General features: G+C 38.1%; 1 protein-coding gene across 2 annotated transcripts in view; it reads right to left on the bottom strand.

Annotated features, from left to right (window-relative positions):
• Positions 1 to 23166, bottom strand: part of NKAIN2 (sodium/potassium transporting ATPase interacting 2) — a gene marked incomplete at both ends in the record, with an annotated part of 592675 nt that overhangs the window by 6162 nt on the left and 563347 nt on the right. For both annotated transcript variants that reach the window (XM_081313562.1, XM_081313563.1), the window contains one exon: positions 21594 to 21654. In XM_081313562.1, coding sequence (XP_081169688.1) covers positions 21594 to 21654 — 61 coding nt within the window. The remainder of the gene's footprint in view (positions 1 to 21593; positions 21655 to 23166) is intronic.

The following is a 23166-nucleotide window of genomic DNA, read 5'->3' as shown; positions in this document are numbered from 1 at the left end:
GCAAGACTGCTTGTGAGGAAAGAGTCTCACCTTGCTAAATGAGAAACAACATTATAGCAGCAAACTTAACTCTTTCTGTTGATGACAACTGCCCATTAATTCCCAATAAGTGTGCCTTGGCTCTTGAACCTCACAACCATGACTTTGAAAGTGGACCAGCTCTAACTCTCAGACTACACTTGATTACTCTTCTGATCACCATTTTGATTTTGGAACTCTGTAAGCCAAATTTGTTGAACCTTGGGGGGGGGACTTTTTTCTAACTGCAAGTGTGTGTGTCAACGCTGCTAATATCGAATGTTATTGCTTGACAAGAGATGAAGAAGTGGCTATTTCATATGTTAAACTTGTGTATTGCTTTAAGACTTGTGTATTGCTTTAGTTTAAAATTGGGAGGAGGGAAGAGTAGGAATGCACTTTCAAGGCCATTTGTCTCTCTAAAGAAGATAAGGCTTTGCCGGTTCTTCTAACGGAAAGGAAACTGATTCTTTAAATTAATTGGAGAATATGATTAATGACAAAATTAGAAAGGTGGAGAATTGTGTTTTAATATATTATGCAAGGGGCAGAGATTTCAGATTTCAGCTTCCTTCGAGCAAGCATTTGCCGGTGTATTAGGCTAATAAAGGACTTTTAAGGTAAACAATGCCTCATAGTCACTTGAAAAGCCCACACATCGGAAACTTGACATCAAGCTAGAATCCACACTACTTTTTAAACTAATCAGAGAGTCCTGACCTCCCGTCGCTGTCTCCAAGCTTCGGAGGCAGTCTGGCAAAGAGTTGGGGAAGATCCCATAATAGAGGGAGTAAAATTGCCTGAAGCCAGCTCCCCGGCACCAGCAGCCACCCCAGTGGGGGAAGGGCCAGCGAAGAAGCTGGCAAGGAAAGAGTTTCAGCAATCCTCCCAGCTGGGAGCTGGACCCAAACAACCAGGAGAGTGGATTAAGCCCAGCAGAGACTCCAGGAGCCTCGGAGCAGCCAGGCCAGCTGAGATTGAATACTCGGGTGAGTGGAAAATGCTGTCTGCAGATCATACTGCTTGCCAGACCCAGGAGTCCCCTGCCAAGCCCTCCAGATCCATAGAGACAGAGGACCCCAGCCTGGGGCCTCTGCAGCAATGGGAGTTTGGGGAGCCCCCACAAGTGAAAGGCCAACAACCTCTGAGCTTGCCCCAGCTAATAGAAGCCTTGAAACAGCTGGGGGTGGTGCAGAAGCCTGGAGATCAGGAGCTGGTGGGAGGACAACAGCAAGGGTGGCAGCAGCAGGACCCAGATGTGCAACCCCTGAATGTACAGCAGGACCAAGGGGCCAGCAGCAGGGGGGGCCCTGGCAGCCATTAAATCAGCAACCAGAGTGGGGCCAGCAGCCACTGGAGACACAACAACAGCAGTGGGGGCCCTGGCAGCCGGTGAATCAACAACCAGGAGGGCGCCAGCAGCAGTGGGGCCCCCAGCAACAGTTGATCCAACAACCAAGGGGGGACAGCACCAATGGGGGCCCCAGCAGCCATTGAACCAACAACTAGGGTGGGGCCAGCAGCAATGGGGCCCCCAGCAAGCAATGATGAGCCCACCCTTCAGAACAACCTTCGATGGGGACCCAGAGAAACTGATTTTTTTCCTCAACCAAGTACGCTCTCACTTGAATCGCTGGGGTCACTCTTACCCGGACCCGGGTGCAATGGTCGATGTGATTGCATCCAACCTAGAGGGAAAAGCATCTGAATGGTTGAGCAATTTATATAACGAGCAGGCCCCTGAATTGGAGGACCCCCACCTTTTCCTCCTGGGGCTGAGGGAAAGATTTGAGGACCCATCCATTGCCCTCAAAGCAGAAGAACAAACCCATAAGATAAAGCAAGCTGGCCGGTCTGCCCTAGAGTACGTGCGGGAGTTTCGAAAGATGGCAGGTCGAATAGAGAGATGGCCTGAGCAATCAATGATTCATCTTTTTAGAGAAGGGTTAGATGACCACCTCTCTCAGACATGTATCTAACGAGCTGTACCCGACCAGCTGCATGAATGGTACCAAGCAGCGGTGAAATTAGATGTCCAGCTCGCCCGCTATAAAAAGCCTCCCCCACCTGAAACTGCACTAAAACCAGGATCCAGATGGCTACCACCACCCCGAAAACCCCCAACGTCTGCTACTGCCGAAAGACCTAGACCACCTACAGGTCCGCCAATCAAGTGCTTTCGATGTGGACAGCAGGGACATCAAGCAGCAACCTGCCCAGTTCCTTACCTGCAACAGCAGAGTAGACCAGATCCAACAACAAGGAAGAAACCTGCACAGCAGCCACTGAGAGAAAAGTCCAACTGGGCCACCCAGGAGCCCATTACCCAGGTTATGTCCCCCACCCAGGAGGATGCTGGCCCACCGACCGGACCCACCCCCACTTTACCCGGTTTTGACAGCGACAATGAAGGGGAGAACGACCTGATGGATCTGTCCTTTTTCTAAGGGGGACTGGATGTCAATGCTGCTAACATCGAATGTTATTGCTTAACAAGAGATGAAGAAGTAGCTATTTCATATGTTAAACTTGTGTATTGCTTTAGTTTAAAATTGGGAGGAGGGAAGAGTGGGAATGCACTTTCAAGGCCATTTGTCTCTCTAAAGAGACGGTTCTTCTAACGGAAGATGGTTCTTCTAACGGAAGGGAAACTGATTCTTTAAATTAATTGGAGAATATGATTAATGACAAAATTAGAAAGGTGGAGAATTGTGTTTTAATATATTGTGCAAGGGGCAGATATTTCAGATTTCAGCTTCCTTAGAGCAAGCATTTGCCGGTGTATTAGGCTAATAAAGGACTTTTAAGGTAAACAATGCCTCAGAGTCACTTGAAAAGCCCATACATCGGAAACCTGACAGTGTGCATGTTTAGTAAAGTGTGCAAGCTATTTCTTTGTGCATTTGTGTGTGCTTGTCCTGGAACAGGACAATAACACTTAGTTATACATTGGTACTCTGGACCAAGCCAGAGATATTGTGAAAGTCTTGAAAGTCATGAGGGCTATAAAGATCTGGATGGTAACTAAACATGGTCAGTTTAAATCCTTACAAGACAAAGTTGCTGTTTGTCATTGGCTATCTAGATGATAAAGTAACAGAAGTTTCAATATTTATTCAAAAGAGTTGTGTTTTCCCAGAAAAGATTGGTTCGTGATATGAGATTCTAGGATCTCTTGGTGCCAGAGACTCATGCCCTCAGAGATGTGGACACTGATTGAATCAGAATAACACAATAAATAAATGACTTTACAATCCTTCACTGTGCAGCACTAGGTAATATCAAGCCTTGCCTGGTCAATACAATACAATATCAAGCCTTGCCTGGTCAAGCCTTGCCTGGTCAATACAGAATCCACCTATCCAGTTCAGATGTTAGTTTTATGCATTACATGTTCCTCAAAGGAGCTGCCTCCAGCAAATATGACCAGGTGATATACTGATATAGATTGCATATACTGCTGTGAAATGCATCAATCCTACAGGTTGTATGGCATACTCTATGGTATAGTCAGCATTCCAGGTCCACAACCTTTCTGTAATTGGCTGATAGACATTGAAACACTCTGCCTTGGAAGAGTGAGGAAAATTCTCAGGGACGACTCACACCCTGGTCAGTATCTCTTTACTCTCCTACCATTGGGTAGGAGATATAGGAGTATAGCCAGCCGTACCAACAGGCTGAAGAACAGCTTTTATCCATGGGCTGTTAGGCTCTTGAACGGGAAATAATTTTATAAACTTTATGCATGATTGACTTGCGAGGCCGGTGTGTTGTGCAATTAGCTCACATGGTGTAATAAAATGGAGGGTTTGTTGTCACTGTGAGTTGTGGGGGAGGGCACGAAGGGAGGCTCAGCCAATCTCAATGTATACATGGTTGTACTTTGACAATAAAGGTTCATTCATCACCACAGAGTGTGGTATGCAATGCTCTATCTTTGATGTCCATGTGGGGAAAACATTAAGAATGTGTCCTAAATACCCACCTCTGTACAATACTTAAAAACTTAAGAGGCACACGTTTACAGTGAAGATCATTATACCAATAACCACATAAGTGAGCATTCCAACACAACTTAAGAATGCTTAACAGACGGCGATGGAATGTAATTTCACCTAATTTGTCAGAGAATGTTTGGATACATACAATGTGTTTGTATCAGCATCAACAGGAAAATGCTTATCCTTAGTTCTTTTTTATTCTTTTTTCTTCAGAGATCTCTCTTAGATCTGAACTAGTTCAAATCTGGTGACAAATTGAACAATGCTAGATAAATGTACAGTAACAAGAGCCTATAGAAAATAGCCAAAGTTTTTCATTCCCATTTATCTTCATATACCAAATGTGAAGAAATGCAAATACCCCTAGTGAAAAATAAACAGAGACCTAAGCATCACTCTTTGCATATAGTTTTGGAACACAAGACCAAAAACATCTCCCCAACATTTTAGTATCTAAAATTTGAGCGAGAGAGATACCGACACACACAATCATTTGCTTGCTCACACATGCATTGCTATCCCTTTATAAAATTCAGAATTTCATTGTCTCATAAAACATGGTGGCATGAACCATTCCCCCAAATAAAAATGCACATAAAGAGGATAGTCAGTTAATTTACTTGGCTATTTTAGACTTTTTAAATAGTGCATAACTTGCATTATTTGGCCCTACCAATTCTTTCCTAACTTTTCTCTTTTCTTAAGCTAGCCAAAGGAAGATGAGGGAGATCACTAACACCAACTGTTGGGATGTTCAGATGTAAAGATCCAGGTAGACCAGGGGTGTCAAACTCAATTTCATTGAGGGCCGCATCAGCATTGCGGTTGCCCTCAGGGGGCCAGGTGGGTATGGCCAGGGTGGGCGTGGCCTACTGGGTGGGCATGGCTAGAGTGCGTATGGCCTACTGGGCGGGTGTGGCCAGCTCTACATCGTTCGCATCAAGGGTGCCTATGGGGGCCTAGGCAGGAGTGGGACAGATCTGAGGGTCTCTGGCAGGAGGAGGGTCTCTGGGCAAGGGCCAAGGCAGTGGGGGACGTTCCCTCACTGTTTCCAGGATGGCTTTGCGGGCCACATGAAACCACTTTGTGGGCCGGATCCGGCCCCCGGGCCTTGTGTTTGACATGTCTGAGGTAGACAGTAGCACATATTCAAATTACACCCATGCATATCTACATCAGTGATCTTGCTTTGCTTATGAACAAAACTGACAGTGAAAAAAACTTGTTAACAGAACAAAACGAACACAAAGTTTTAACTAATGCAGAAAGCTTGAAACGAACTCTAGCTGCAGTTCCATCCAGCTTATCTGTGAACAAATCACATTGTGGGATTTACTTCCCAAAAGTACATAATGGATTAGACTGGACACAAGGGTTGTTGTTTTTCTTACGTGCCTGTGTGCTCACTTTTGAATTTCTATTTTTCTTGTTTACTGTAGAAATTTCATCCAGTACATATTCCAATCGAGCTGATTTCAATGGACCTCAAAATACTAGGTATATTTTGTAGAAAGGCTCAAAAAAGCCTTCAGCCGGTATCTAGTCAACGTTAAACTAGTGACACTAAGTCAGTAATTATGTACAGAATGTACTGGAATGTTGAAGTGAAAAGGAAAGTGAGAAAATATTACTGGCAAAAGGTATCTGTGAGACACCAAGGACAATTAACAAAGAGGTTACAGTAGCAGCTAGGTAAGATCTGGCTTGTGAAATAGAACATGAAATAGAAGAAAGCAGCTGTGTGGAAAAAAGCAAACACATGCTCGCAACTGAAATGCGCTATTCACATTTCGAATGATATGGAGAACTAGGAGATGAACAGAGTGGAAGAGCAAGACGCTGTGAATCTTCTGCTTCTTCCTCTTAGGTTGCATGATTAAAAATCGACAAAATTACACACAGAGACAGACAAAACGAAGTCTGAGTCACTGTGGTGAGTTATTATGGTAAAATGATCAGCATATGTCAGGTAGAGTTCTTGAGCTTTAAGTGGAAACGAGATTTCTTCCATTATTGGAGTTTCATCCTGTCAAACATATTTATGCAGACCCCATCCTTTCTGTAACATTTCATATTTGTGAAATATGGACTTAAATTTAAATTTATATTTATATGTATGTATGTATGTATGTATATGTATATGTATAAAAAGGTAAAGGTTCCCCCGCACATGTGTGCTAGTCGTTTCCAACTCTAGGGGCTGGTGCTCATCTCCGTTTCAAAGCCGAAGAGCCATTGGTTGTCTGAGGACGTCTCCGTGGTCATGTGGCCGGCATGACTAGACGCCAAAGGCGCACGGAACACTGTTATATTTATATAACACACACACACACACACACATATAATATAATATATATATATATAATATAATATAAATATAATATAATATAATATAATAATATAATATAATTAATATAATATAATATAATATAATATAATATAATATAATATAATATAATATAATATAATATAATATAATATAATATAATATAATATAATATAATATAATATAATATAATATAATATAATATAATATAATATAATATAATAATATAATAAATATAATATAATAATATAATATAATATAATATATGTATATGTATATGTAAATTCCTTTCTTACCCCTATGGGTGGTATCTGTCTTCCTCATTCTTGGGTCCTCTGCCTCAGGGGTCCCCAACCTATGGTCCCCAGCCCAGGCCCCAGGAATAGCTGGCAAGCCCTGCCCCATTCATGGTAGCACCACTGCGCAGGCACTAGCAGCCCCATTTGCGTATGTGCGGGATGCTAGCACTGCCGCCAGTGTCATACCAGTGCCAACGGTTTGTTTGTGCACACGTGCAGTCCATTTGCACATGTGCATGGGTGCCAGCACATGTGCCATGGGCACATGGACCCCACTTGTGCATGTGTGCACATGCTAGCACCATCATGCACACCACATTTGTGCATAAGTATGCAGGCCACGCGCATGCACATTTCCCTGCTGCTCCCTTTCCTTCTGGGCCAGCAAGCCGAAAAGGTTGGGGAACTCTGCTCTACCTGGCAGTTTGAAGGGTTGAAGTTTCTCTGCAGCTGTTCCTGGCACTCCACTCTTATGGACACAAAGCATGTGACTGTTGATGCTACAACCATCATTCATATGGTTGTAAAATACCTGAATTGCGACCCCCTGACTGTGGGGACCCTGCAACAGTCATCAGTTTAAGGACTGGTTGTAAAGTTACTTTTTCAGCACAGCAGTAACAGCAAAAGGTCGTAAAACAGGGCAGTCATTAACTGAGGACTATCTGTATCAGTCTAGGCAATACCTGAGTGGACAATTCTAAGAGTTGGCTTTCATATTTGTGTTGTGAACTGCCCAGAGAAGGACAGGGTAGAAATTTAATAAATAAACAAAAAATAAATAATCATCAAAGTTAAGGAAGGTTTGAAAGGTATTGAAATTGTTTGCTATTATGCTGTCAATAGTTTGCTTTAACTCACTTTTACTATTATTGAACCTCCTTCTTCTTGAATGTCTGTATTCGTGGGATCCTACATATCCTATGAATCCACACATATTTAAGCTTTTTGAAATCGGATTTCCCTAAAGTCCAGGATGCACATTTGACTACATTCTATTAGATATTCTTTGGGTGTACTTAATAGAAAGGATGTAGTATATTCAAGCTACTATAATCTCATGAGACCAGGACTTCAAACTTCTCTCATATGCACCTGCTCACAAACAACACCTATTAGGTTTTTAGTCAACTAACAGTGTTAGCATTGCCCAAGTGTTTAGAAATAGCCATCTCCTAATCATAAAACCTGAAAGTCAGTGAGCAGGGAACAATACAGAATTCAAAAGAATCTATATTTCATCCATAAAATTCAGAGAGAGCACTGAGAAATGTAATTTATATTTTCCTTCTCTGAAATCAAATTTCAGTTGAACCAGGATATTTCTAGTATCATTTCCATAATAATGTTCCATTTTACATATGAAGCATTCTAAAACTGCCCCTGAAGGATTTTTAAATTGACTGAATACTTCAAATAAACTGAGAAGAGAAAAAAGGAGAAGGGGGAAGAAAGAGGCAGGCCATGCCCAATCAGTGCCATTTGGAGCCAGCACAAGCAATGAAATAAATCTCTAATGAAATAAGTTGCGAGAGGAGATTGCTGTAGACAATTTTATTTGAAGAGAAAATATAGGAAGAAAAGTGGTACAAATGGAGGAAAACTCCAGCAGGAAGATTGGTATTCTGAAAAGTTAAAGCAAGTGTGAATTAACAGCAATCAGGTTCTTTTCTTATGAACTTGGCTGGACAGGACCTCCTGAATATTTTCTATGAAATTGTGCATGGATGTAAGCTATGCCTTGGGATACATATGGGATTTGGAGAGAGCTTAGATTGAATCTTACTCACAAGAAATGTTTGCAAAAGCACCGAACAGTCTTTTAAACTTTCAGATTTCAGAGGGAACATACTGGCTGTTTTAGAAAAGGTTGTCCACCATTACTGCTATCACCAAGGAACTCCTGGTACATATTCAAAATGCATTGGAGATCATCCAAGCACAGTTTGAAAGGGCTTCTATTCATCAAGTCGGAGCAGAAATAACATTTTAGATTGGGTAAATCTGGTGAGGGTCCAACAGACTTATTTTCACAATGGCTTCTAATAAAAAGTATGCCTAGCTAAAGATTTGTTATGTTTTTGTTAAATTCTAAGATGTGATTATTCTAGCCACATTGTCCATAATATACAGTACAGTACAATACACTGTGTAGTGTGATGAGGTATAGTGTGGTATGGCATGGTGTAGTGTAGTGTAGTATAATATATAATACAGCCAGGCACGCTGGCTGAGGAATTCTGGGAGTTGAAGTCCACAAGTCATAAAAGGGCCAAAATTGAAGACCCCTGATCTAAGCTTTTGTCTAGAGGTCAAGGAGTCAAGGTCAAGGAATCTCTCTTCATTTTATCATGATAACAATACTGTAGGGCAGTGGTTCTCAACCTTGGCCACTTGAAGATGTGGGACTTCAGATCCAGAAATTCCTGACTGATCATCCACACATCCTCAAGTCACCAAGGTTGAGAGACATTCTTTTAAGGTATGGAGTAATCTGGCTTAGAGCAGTGACTAGCCCAAAGCCCCCAATGAATTTCTGTAGTTGAAGATAGGGTTTTCTTGGAGTTAATATATTAACTGTGGCACCACACAGTTATTAAAAATATCAAACTAAACTGCCAAACATCCTATGATTAACAACATCGACCTATATGCATCTAAATACATTCACATATCGTGGTATTCCCTTTCAGGGTAAGGAATGTTTTGTAAGCTAACGAAGTAAGCAATAGCAAGCTAAATAAATTCAAGACATGAAACAAAAGAAGAAAACATATTAAATCTAGTTATTATCCACATAATTCACAGCAGTTCTCTATATCTTGCAAACCGTTCTTTCTTCCATAATGTCCATTCATTACTTGACATGTAGTTTTTTTCTTTAAAGCTTGCACTTCTCTTGTTTTTATGGATTTCCTCAACTATCAAATCATGATTCTCTCAAGTCTTCCTCTTCCTCTCAACCCATTAATTGTTCTCCTTATATTTAGTTTATAATTTAATCTTCATTCATTTTCTGAAAAGTACTTTGTTCATACTGATTATTTACTTTTATATTCAACCTACAGTCATTCAACTCCCATTCATTCTTGACCCTATCTCTTCTTGTATTATCACATACACTTTCTGAGTATCCTACTCCTACTGTATTGACCTTACTCATCCAATTCCCACTTTGATATAAAAAAGTGGCCAGAAAGCATTTACTTTAAATAAATGTTCATTCCCATAACTGATGATGTATATCCAACTACTTTCCCCCCAGTATTTGCATGTCTTAAATTTCTCCTTCTACCTTCCCATCTTTAGTAACCTTCTATGAAGATCCAAAAATATCTACTTGGTTTATGAATAACTTACAAAAATTCATTTCATTTTCCCTATTGCATACAACTATCTTGGTCTTGAAACATTAGTTTTCATATATATAATTCTCATTGTAAGACATAATCTATCTAATATTCATTTAGCCAGACATATGGCACCATTTGTGCTTAACATATATTTATCATCAACATCCTTCTAACATCATAAAAAAATGTTCCTAATACATTCATTCATTCATGCATCCATCCATCCATTAAGCAACTTCCTAATTTTATTTCTTGCTCAGTGTCAGACCATTTACTAAGCATTTAAACTTATTCGCATACATTTTTTTACTTCTATAACATTTCCGTATGATTTTATTTAGCAGCAAAACAGTGCAAAACATTCCGTAATTCAAGCCATTCATTTTATCACATGCTTTTTAAGAAAGAAATATGCATTCATTCATTCACTCCTTCACATAAACATAATTACAGGCAAAGTTTCTAAAACAACAAAACCCAAATTCTTTTAAAGCACTCTGAAGAAGAATGTTTTATGATGCATGTCAAGAAGTTGAAGGGTCATAGGAAAGCAGATCTCAGAACTGAACTCATGCCGCAAAAAAACCAAAAACAAAACAGAAAGAGAAAAAGAAGAAAGAAAAAACAATGAAAGGAAAAACCTTGTAAGAGTTCCCACAAACCATTTTAAAGGACACTCGAAGCAAAACATTCATAATGATAAAGAAATACATACTCTGGTTTGCTCCAGGGAGCCAGTAGGCCAATCTTCCGCCCATCACCGGGTATTCAGCTGTAAATTTTAGCAGGCCAAAACTCAGGTGAGAGTTTGAGAAAATAGAGATGTGATTTTCTTTAATAGGTAATGTATTTTTTTTAAAAAAAATGGTTCACTGGATACTACTTTAGAAGCTTCTAAACAGTATTAGCCTGTTAAGTTGTCAAAATGCTAGTGGATGAAAACTGTGAGAAATAAAGCAACATGCAGTGGATAGATGCGTCAACCCTAATCCAGTACATATATTTTAGGGTGCTCCTAACCGCTAGTCCATAAACTCTCATGATTTCCTTATTTCAAACCAGGGTTTGTTTTGGTTAAAATGCTGACTGAGCCAGTTCAAGAAATTAGAGTATACAGTATGAGGAATAGCAACAGAATTGAAGGCAGGTTAAAAATGAGTCTTCCATGAGTCTACAATTACTGCTTTCAAGATTATTATTTAAAGATTGGCAGAATATACAACTTTTGTTTTCCCAATGTTGGTTGTGATGTGTATGCTTCCAGGAAGGATTCTAGTGGCTTATTTTATTTGTAGCTGTCAGTTCAACTACACCAGATTCATGTCTATATACCGGTATGTGTTTTTAAAAGATGATAATACTTCTATATAATAAGGTTATGTAACACATTAAGGGAAAATCAATAAAATGCAGGTGGTGCCAAGCCTTTTATTGTACGATGATTGGGTAGAATATTAAACTGTTATTGTTATTAAACAGTACTGAATATTTATTAAGCAGAATCGTAGGACAATGATGTGATACTAAATAGAAACATTACTTCCTTTAAATCTTTGTCATTACCTGTATTTATATCTTTATATTTATATTATGGGTGTCAACCTTGCCACGTCACATGACATGTCGCAACAGATCGTGACTTTTTTCACATTGTCGAAGGTGGGTGCAGCCTCCTCATGATGCAACCGGCTCACAGGCCGGCAGTTTGACACCCCTGATCTATATCAACAGTTCCTTGAGGAGGTAGTAACTATTGTTCAGAAATAAAGGGACCAGATAAATGTTGAGGAAAGAGGAGCAGATAAATTAATATATAGGAAACCAATTGACAGCACCACTTTCAGACTGCAATCCCATTTATTAATTGTTTTTCATTACACAATTATTGTCTTAGCAATTTCCTTAACATCAGCTTCATTACTTGGGAAGGCAGCAATCCATAGCCAATTTTCTTTTCATGTTTACTTGTTCACATGTAAATGCAGACCTTTTGTTCAAAATAGTTACAATTAATAACTTTAAACAAAAGATATGCAAAATCCTTCCACTCAAAGCCATTTATAATCCACTAAAATGAATTGAAATTCCCATTTTGAGCCTAACCTAATTTTTTTTTTACTGATAATAGGACTGGATTCCCAAAAGCACTCCATGCATCTTGATAGTAACATCCTAATTTTCTTTCCTGGTAAATGTTTTAAATAAGACTTTAGCACCCAAGGAAATTAATCTTTAAATTAATTGCACTTATAAAATGCCACCTCTGCTTTTGTCTTCAGCCTAATTACTTGCTTTAATTTAAACCAGCCTTAGTAGTTGATTTTACCAGCTATCCTTTCAGTTTAGATTACTTGCAGATACAGCTAGCCAGTTTCTATCTCTGTATCTGCTTCTATTTGTGATAACATTATAATGATTTTGTTCTGCCTCACTACAAGGCCCAAACTGTTAAAATTCTTATGATACTCCAATCTGGGCTTGATACCATTCAGAGTGCAATGGGAAAACTGTCACTAACTCCATAAACATTTCTGACTTTTTATTCATTGTTGGGAAGTTTTTTAAACACAGATAATTCACATCATTGTTGTACGCTGTATTGGTGTCATCATCCATAATTAGCTGAATTGTTCACTGCATCTCTGCTAAACAAACAGGACAATATTTTAATGCATAACTGAATAATTCAGTATAGTTTGCTTTTAAATAAAGAAAATGAGCTGAAGGAAACTATGGATAATGGCTGGAATGGGAGGGTTTAAGCCATAGCTAACTTTCTGAGAAAGGCAGCTTTTCATGTCAACTTTTCATTAAAGACAGTATCTTGAGCCGATTGCCCACATATATCTAGTGCAATGTAAGTTCTGCCCTTACAGTTCAAGTCATATAAAAAGATGAGCACAGAGGTCTGGGGTTAAGTGCCATTTGTATACACACAATGTATGAAATTCACAAGGTTACTATGCCATGCATTGCTATGCCTGGAGGGATAATTTTTCTTTGAACATCATCTCATGCCAAATTACTCATTTCTCTTTCAAAATGTCTGTGTCTGAAGCCACTCCAACAAGATCTTTCTTTCAGAAATATTCCTATTCTCAGCCTTTTTTGCTGCCTTGAAGTTGTTGAAAAGTTCTGAAGTTCATGGGCCTTGCAAAACAAATCTGATAACTGTATCTTGGGCCAAGCTAGGGGCCCCAAGAACTGCCTCTGCCATCACATTCTGTGCCAGCTGTAGCTTCTCCATACTCTTCAAGAGCAACCCCATGGTACAGTGCATTGCAATAATTCAGGCATGAGATGACTGAGTGCAGAGATTTCTGATCCAGGAAAGGTCATAACTGGCACACAACATGGAGTTGTGCAAAAACTCTCCTTGTCATGAGTGCTACCTGCTCTTCAAGCAGGAATTGTGAGTCCAGGAGAATCCCCAAGTTGTGACCAGTTCTGTCTGTAGTAATGCAGGCCCAGATCTCAAAAGCTCCATGCATCCAAAGCCATTTGGTCTTGCCAGGCTTCAGTAGAAGCCTATTATCCACCCACCTAGACCCCTACTGTCTCCAGGCACCATGAGAGGGCAGTGACAGCATTACTTGGGTCATCAGGGTGGAGATATAGAGATCATCTGATCATCTGATCTCACCCAGCCATAGATGTTAAAAAGAACTGGAGAGAGTACTGAGCCCTGTGGCATGCCACAAAGGAGTGTCCATAGGTTGGATCTCTCACTGTCTATCAACACTGATTGGGACCAACTTTGGAGAAAGGAGCCAAACTAGGACAAGACTGCACTGCCCAGCCCAGTACCCTGTAACTAGCCATAAATATACCAGGGATGATGGTATCAAGGCAGCTGAGAGGTCAAGAAGAGCAAGGAAGATCATCAACAAGTGCAACCAATGTTGTTTCTGTCCCATAATTAAGCCTGAATCCTGACTGGAAGGGGTCGAGATAATCCATTTTATCCAGGACCTTCTGAAGCTGCCAAGCAACCACCTTTTTACCCAAAGGGAAGGTGGGAAACTGGACAAATATTGTCCAGGTGGGTGGGATTAGGAGATTTTTTTATGTGAAATCTACAGGTTTTTTCTTCATTTGACATAACCAAAGAGGATGCAAATTTTAAAAAATGGTTGGTATACTTAAGTAAATGTTATTAGGTGATCTTTGTGTCAGCTAGTTGCACTGATTTGAGAACCTGAAATATTTGGTGAAAAGTTATTGTCAATTTCAACAGGTCTTGGTTTAGTGCTTTTATGTATTATTCAACTTCTCATTAACTGTATTAATTTGAAAGCTCCTAAACACCAAATGTGTGCATAGTTGGTTCCACACCCATATTTATCTTTTGCAATGTTTGATTTCTACTCTTATCTAGCATCCAAACTCCTTGTTTCTGGTTTCTTTCATACTCAAAGCTGCCTCATATTTGTTGAAGAACAGTTTAAAGACTTCATGAAACACTTCTAGTCAGCTTTGCTGCAGGCATATTTGTTTTCTGCTCAATTGCTTGTCAAAATAAACTTCATTCCAATAGAATATATGTAGCTCAGAGTTGAACTGTGAAGTGCTCTGCTTTGTAGACATTTCATTACCCAACCAGGTAACATCATCAGGGCAAGTGAATGTGGAGCTTGCTCCCAGTTTATAGTAGGTTACCCTGCCAGTTTTGTGGGGGTGTGATTTTATGTTTAGTAAATAAACTTTCCTGCCCTTTGTTGATCCTGGACTTTTGACTAAAGAGGCAGTCTGGATTTGAAGTTTATCTATATCAGGGGGGTCTTCAAATTTGACCCTTTTATGACTTGAGGACTTCAACTCCCAGAATTCCTCAGCCAGCGTGCCTGGCTGAGGAATTCTGGGAGTTGAAGTCCACAAGTCATAAAAGGGCCAGGTTTGAAGACCCCTGATCTATATGGATATCTGGGGGCTGGCCTAACAGAATTACAGTTGGCTGAACTAATGGAAGATGATGGAGTGAGATGTTTGTCATCCTTTTGTACTGTATGCATGGTCATTGATGTTTTCATTGGGACTATGTCTTCATTATCCTATACTCACCCTGGCACTTTTGATATGCTGGGTGCAAATACATGTCACTGCTAACACAATTTCTGATTGGAAAAAAATTGTCTTCGGTCGAAGATTCTTTCATGATTATAGTATTTCTCTATTTTCTGATAGTGTGTTTCTTCTCTCTCTCTCTCAAAGCTAAGCATACCTTCAAAAAGACAAGTATTTCACAATTGTTTATTTTCAGCTTCTATATTATGTATGGTTAAGATTGTTCTGTTAATTGATTTTTCTCACGTTTCCCATTAAAGACCTGTAAAGAAATCTATTCATATATGAGCAATTTTTGAATTTCTCTCTAGCTAGCTAGATGAATTGATGCCTGGCTTGGATTTTCAATGCTGTTTACTTTCTGAAGTAACCTTCAGAAGATCAACATAATAGTAAGAACAGTTCAACACTGAAGCCATATCAAGGGAGTTGATTGGCTCTCTTTCCCCGCATGTGTTCAAGCAGAGAATGGGTACTTATTAGTTGTAAAGGCTTTATCTGGATTCTTGCACTGAGCGGAGAGATTGCCTGGGAATTTAAATGGCAATTTAAGATTTGATGAAATACCAATTGTATGTCAAATTATAATGCTTAATAGAGAAAACTGTAATATTTTAAATCTCCAATAATCTGAAGTAATTGAAACTTCCACACTTGTGCATAAAATTAGTAATAAGAATTAAAATGCTCATAACTACTCATAGGCACAAATTGAAAGCATGGAATATAAAATGCCAGTCTAGCTAGACTGCAGAGTATCTGCAATATACCCCAAAATGACTGTGAGCACGGTCAATCTTTATGAAGCAACAAATCTTTTGCTACCTTACTTCCATTAAGGGATACTGGTGTTCATGTATCTACAATATCTTCAGAAAGAAATTACTAATATAAATGAAAATGTGCTTGGCCATATAATAAAAATGAATGTAAAAATAATAACATGACATGAGATAACCTGGTTAATGCTTTGTGGAAAAGAGTTAAAATAATTTAATCTCACAGAGTTAAATGACGCAAACCCCATATCAGGATTGTAATTTTAGTATTGTAGCCTGTAGCCTGATTCTGTAAATTTTCTTAGAAGGAAATGCTGCTCTTTATATATTTTCAGAGGATGGAAGTTATATACACATTAATCTGGAAGAAAGGCTCACTGAACTTAGTGAAACTTACTTCTAGGATGATGTGCAAAGTCGTATTAGCTAGCTATTCCTCAAAAAAAATTTCAGGTTTATTTAGAGAATAGATCTTATCACAACACCGATCATGCTTGCTAACATGAATGTGACATTAACTAGTTTCCTGTGTTGCCCTATAAACAGAATAAGAGAAAGCAATGTGGAAACTAAGTGATATGGACCACAAAAGAAGATATTATACCACAAAAGCTCTGTACTAAATTGTATAAAAATAATACCCTGAATCTAAATAATCCTATTTGGGAAACAACATATATCCTAAAATGAAACCAGGGAAAGCACTTTTGAAATTCTTCAGACAAGACTCCACCATGTCTTCATCTCCAAATATATTAAAGTTCAAGATGTAGTGATGAAGTCACCAAGTTAGAAAACCGGAGATCATCCGATCTTAGCCACAAAGCCAGCTTGGTGACCTTGGGCCAGCCATTCTCTTTCAGTCCTAAGAAGCAGGCAAGAATAAAGCACTTCCAAAAAAAAGTGGCCTGTAATTTTCTTCTGGCCAAGAAAATTGCAAAGTCCAGACAGTCACCAGGAGTAAAAAAAAACAACAATCTGCACACACAAAAAAGTAGTCTTTTGCTATTCTTCATAGGGGTTACGGATATTGCAGTACAACAAGGACATATAGTTGGGAAGAGCTATTTTAGATAACATGACTGTATTTTTTAAAAAATTCACTGTGTTTATACCACTCCTTTTTTTATTAGGGCACAGTAGTGCCAAAAGGGAAAGCAGTCTTAGAAACAGAACGTCTGTTCTTTTCATTTCGTGTAACCTACAAATTCCAGCAGGCTGGTGTTTTATTGATGATTGATGATTCTCTAGAGCTTTTTATGAAGTAACTAAATATTTAATGATTTTTTTTAAAAAACAAACCAATTGTTGGGGAAATTGACAAAAAGCTTGTATTGGAGGAATCAAATTGCACCACAGTTTAAACTGATTAAATGAATATTTCAAAGTAATAAAATTACTGTGCAATTTTAAGAAAATGTAGCTCTAATAAGAGTTCCAAAAATAACTATAATGTGTGGATAAGATATTCCATCATGAAAGATAAATGTTGACATTTTAGTTGCTTTAAATTGCTACTGTGACGGTATAATACAATAGATTTATGGTACCAGTGACCGAAAAATAGGGGAAACACAGATTTCCTCTCTATGTGATAGAGTTTTTTCTCTCTAAAGAATTTAATTTTTAGGTTTACATTCTATTTTACACCTTAATTCATTTTCCGCATCTACTCTCCCTGTAGAAGTCCTAAAAACTTCCATTAATTGATATTCTTAATGCCTTGACATATGTAACAACTTTTCCAAGAATTCCAGATTTCACTGAATAGTTCCCAAGAAAGTTCTGGACAGTTTATCTAAAATAATAAAATGATTATTTTAGTGCCGGAGTATTTTAACTATATTGGTTTAACTACTGATTTAGAATATGAATCTGCCTAATTTACAGTACCTTCCAAACATAATTTCATTCAGCTGCTGCATAGTATGATGCAGAATGTTAAATGATGCTGTACATTACTGGAGACTATAACTAATTTTTATTTTCTCTTTTCTTAGCTGACTGTGGCTGATAATCAACCTTAAGATACTCATAGCAGACTATTAAGACATCTCTGAAGGCTGAACTAGGAAGTTGTGGAAGGGGAACCACTAAAGGCAGCAATGCAATTCACTTATATATCAAGGAAATACAAAGAGATGTCCATGAAGTCACCAGGTGTCCAACCTAACAGAGATTTTTCTCTCCTTGCTAATAAAACTTGCTACAGCTGTTCATTTTACAGGGAAATGAAGGTATCCTAAGCTCCAGGCCTATTTACAACATTCTTAGGGCACCAATGAGGATAGTAAACATGTACCTAAGGAAATCTTTTTCTTGATCATATGGTTTATTGGAATATATCCCTTATGGAGAGTGATAATTAGTATATGCCTAAGGTCTATAAAAACAAAGTATAAAATAAATTCATCTTCTGCTCACACTGGAACATTCTTGGATCATTAAAACGTCTTATATTGTACTTATACTCAATAATAAATTCAATAACTCTGGAATATATGTCAATTATGAGAGAAGAAAAAGGTTTGAGATATTCATGCATGCTGATTCCAGATTTCATGGATTTTCTTTTATGAAAGAAAACTGGGAAATAATTTTGCCAAACAACATGAGATCCAATCCAGCCACAGTTAGAACTTAATTTTCTTGTCCTGGTGAAATCCAAGAGACTTCAGAATGCTAAATTATGCACATGGTTACTGAAATATTAAAAAAACCACCATTTGTATCTTCAGGGCAGAAGTAGATGTCATGTTCAACACAGACCGGAGCTGAAAAATAGTAGTCCCTTGTCAATTCTAACCCTTCTCCATCTCCCAATAGCATTTTAAGTCTATTTATTTGCATTGTGGACATTATTATATTGTCCTCAAAATAAACTAGCAATAGCAATAGCATCTAGACTTGTATACTACCTCATTGTGCATTCTCTGGGTGGTTTACAATGTCAGCATACTCCCCCAACAATCTGTGTCTTCATTTTTACCAATTACAGAAGGATAAAACTGAGTCACCCTTGAACCCCTTCAGGATCGAATTGCTGGCAGTTGGCAGAGTTTGCCTGCAATGCTGCATTCTAACCGTTGTGCCACCCAGGACTTCTTAAAAGGATGTCGTAGCAGAATTTGAGAAGTACACTAGCAATTATAGGTGAACATTTTTGGAATGTTCACCTACACTTGCTAGAACTTTTGCTTTCTAGATCTCTTAGACATAATATGTATTTCTACCTTCATAAACATTTTGTCAGGTTGGCACAGATGTGACAAGAAAACTGCAAGTAAATTGTTAAGAGAAAGTGTACTTCTAATTTATATTTTATGTATATAGCAATATGTGTTTCTACAATATTTGAACTTGTAATGTTTGCCCATGTCCCTGATGTACAGCGCAAAAGGTAGAATGGAAGTTAAAAATGATGACACAATAAACCCAAGGAATCCAAGGAAGAGGGGTGACTATTAGGATTGTGTGCAGCTTTAAAGGGTGATTTCATTCCAAAACCTCCAAGGTTATTCAAGGTAGAGAAACAAGGTAGTGTCTTTAAATGATTTCAGAGAGAGCCATTGGTCTTCTGGGCTTTGCAGAGGCTCAAAGGTTGTGGAAGGTTGTGTCCTTCCATATGTGGAGAAAACCAAAGGAACTGAGAGCTGGCTGGTGTGAGAGGCTGGCTGATACAAGTCAGCACCTCATTAGTTTTATTACCTCCACAGTCCCTACCTGTCAAAGCATTGGGAAGTGTGCTGCCTTGCTGTTTGTATCTCTTTCTTCTGACACAATTTCTTTAAGAACATAGGAGGGAGGGAGAGCAGGAAGGAAGGAAAGAAAGAAGGGGAGAGAGATTTTCCCAATTATTCTGCTGTTCTTTTAACGTTTTTCTTGTCTTTCCCCAAATCTCTGTTTACCTTTACCTTTATCTTTTTTTTATCTCTCACTCCACCTAGTCCTTGTGTCCTATATCTAAATTGTCATTCCTCAATTCTTTCAGGTTCATCTTTCATTTCCCTTTGATTCTACCTACCCCACAAATATACAATCCTTCTGCCTCCCTTCTGGTACTTCACTGGCACTATCTTGCATTGTATTCAGTCTTCATTGCATGAATGAATCTAAGGCTGCATAGCCATTGATGAAAAACTGTAGACAATGCAGACTGAGTCTTTATATCATACACCATTGTGACAACACCCTCTTCAGAGCATTATTTATTTAATTACTAAATTTACATGGCCATCCATCTTGTGTGTGTGTGTGTGTATATACACACACACACACACATATACGCACACACATGTATGTATATATGTGTGTATATATTTGTTTTCTGTATATATATGTATATATGTGTGTGTGTGTGTATACATGTGTGTGTATATATACCCACACACACATACCCACACACAAATTATATATATATATATATATATATATATATATATATATATATATATATATATATATATATATATATATATATATATATATATATATATATATATATATATATATATATATATATATATACACACATATGTATGTATATATGTATATATATATATATATATATATATATATATATATATATGTGTGTGTGTGTGTGTGTGTGTGTGTGTGTGTGTGTGTGTGTGTATACGTGTGTGTGTGTGTGTGTGTGTGTGTGTGTATGTCCCTAAGACTAATAATTAAATCAGAGTAAAAATAATAAGAACAAAGAGAACTGGAAAAAACAAAACAAAACAGGAAAAGCATAGGATAGCAGCAGAGAATACTCATAAACATTCAAACTAATCTTAGGCTCACCCATACTATCAGGGCGCTGGACTGATGATAAAGTCAGATTTTCAGTGACTTACAAAAGGCTAGCAATTTGTGTAAATTATTGTACAAATAGCCCAGAACATACCATCCTATTCTGAAGAAGAAGAAGAAGAAGAAGAAGAAGAAGAAGAAGAAGAAGAAGAAGAAGAAGAAGAAGAAGAAGAAGAAGAAGAAGAAGAAGAAGAAAAGGGAAGGGAAGAAGGAAGGAAGGAAGAAAGAAAGAAAGAAAGAAAGAGAAGGAAGGAGGAAAAAGAAATAAAGAAAAAAACCGGAAGAATTGTAGGCATTTTTATGTTTTCACATTAATATCTTGTTGAATCTTTTATCAAACTGAATCACAAATCTTGAATTGATTAAATGGAAATCCCTTGCCTTAGGAACTCAAATCCAAATCAGACCTTGCTATCTCTGAATTCTGAATTGCATCATGATTCACACAGGTGTGTTAAACCAAGAGAAAGCCATATATATTACTGCACCCTCTTTTGATAGTAGCAGATTCTCTTCTATTTCATCTCTTTGCCATGAAATTGTATCTATCCTTGTCAAATGCCACCACAAATCCCATCGTCAGTCACAAGAGTTTTACATATAGGATAAAGCATTAGTAAAATTATAGTTATCAGCCATAGTGAGAAACAAAACGAGCTGTGCTAATAAAGAATGTTTGGAGGGAGAGAATTTGTGCAGCTTCATTTCAGAACAAAGTAATTATTTTGTACAGCTGCATTTTACCCTTCTCTCCATTGGCTTCAAACACTTGGGAGCTTTTTTGAAGCCCATATGTTAGGCAAGCTTCTACATCTTAACTTATTCCTATCTTTTATAGTATGACAAAGTATTCAGAATGGCATTAGAGTGGAATGGATGAGCGAGATGGGTGATATAAAAATGATTTCAACTCGCACGTAATAAACTTTAGTACTTACAGCTGTCCTCTTCTTCGGTGATACATTTCACAACATAACAGGCGTAGATGAATCCTGCCAGCTTAAACAAAATGGGACAACATTAGATGTGCAACAAAATGGTTAGTAGGCTTGGCAGTGGGCTGTTCCTACAAGACAAATGCTATCTTTGCCCCCCCCCCCATTTTGTTACGAAAATGGCAAATGCTGTATTTAAAACAATGATACATTTCTAGCAATAATAATCAACACAGGTAGGCCAATCTGTAATGGTTGTCTGGGTCTACTGCAGTGGTGGATTTTTTCCCTTAATTTATGAACATATTTTTGTCACTCAGAAATAAATAGCAATTGCACTTAGACCTATATACACTGTCGCAGTGTTTTACAGTCCTAAGTGTTTTACAGAGTCAGAATATTGCCCCTAACAATCTGGGTCCTCATTTTTCTGACCTTGGAAGGATGGAAGGCTGAGTCAACCTTGAGGCGGTGAGAATCGAACTGCCAAACTACTGGCAGCTGGCAATCAGCAGAATTAGCCTGCAATACTGCATTCTAACCACTGTGCCACCACGGCTCTTTTAATATAATAATAAATTGGTATATTATAAATAAATATAATAATACATAATAAATAAATAATAATAAATATAACAGATGATAGATAGATAGATAGATAGATAGATAGATAGATAGATAGATAGATAGATAGATATTTGGCATATAAGAATACCCGTAGCTGTTTCACTGAAAGCTTGCCACACAAGCAAAAGTCATGGTGTGTTTCCTACAACACTCTTACAAGTTATAAGATAGTCATTCAAATCTAAGGAAAAGGGTGAATGAAACACTTTTTCGCTCCCTCTCATTTCAACAATCCATCCAGATGTGCATTCCCGAAGAGAAAAAGAAAGTGGCTTTAAAGAGACCTTTGCTTATAAATACAACAAAAATCTAGTACCAATAGAACAGAATATACAGTATTTAGGTAAGGGCTGAAGTGTGGCATTCTTGATGCTCTCTGAGCTTGACTGTTTTCAGATGTTTCATTATCTGATTAGATAACATCCTCAGTGCTCTGCACTGCATCGTCAGTGTGCTGAAGCTCTTTCCTAGACAGGTAATGAAATGTCTGCAAACAATCAACCAAGCACAGACAGCACCAAGAACTCCACAAAAATTATTCAAACAAGAAATGAAAGAGATGTTTTCAGATAGCTAGTCTTCTGTTACACTAGAATTCGCAGCCCACTTTAAATAAATCTATAGGTCTGTTTACCTTAAAGAAATCTATATAATATTCAGAATGCTTCCCTGTGAGACATCTTTTTTTTACACTAGAAGTTACAGAAAATAGCAGTATTCACCGTTCCTGCCTTCAAGCTAGCTGTTAACAGAGCTGTTCAACTCCAGCAGTTCAAAGGCCATAAACTATTTTTTTAAAAATACGAAAATTAAGTAACTGATGTCGTATTTGTCATTTGTTTAGTGGTCAGCAAAAATCCCCAGCAAAATCCATGTATTGATATTGTACAGAATGTAAATAAGTGTTCCTTGACATGGCAACTACAAGGTTACCCTGCTCTACTTAGTA

The sequence above is a fragment of the Vipera berus genome (genome assembly GCF_964194415.1).
Source record: "Vipera berus genome assembly, chromosome: 1".
Taxonomy (NCBI): Eukaryota; Metazoa; Chordata; class Lepidosauria; order Squamata; family Viperidae; genus Vipera; species Vipera berus.
The sequence above is the reverse complement of the archived record's forward strand: the minus strand, read 5'-3'. Positions and strand labels throughout refer to the sequence as shown.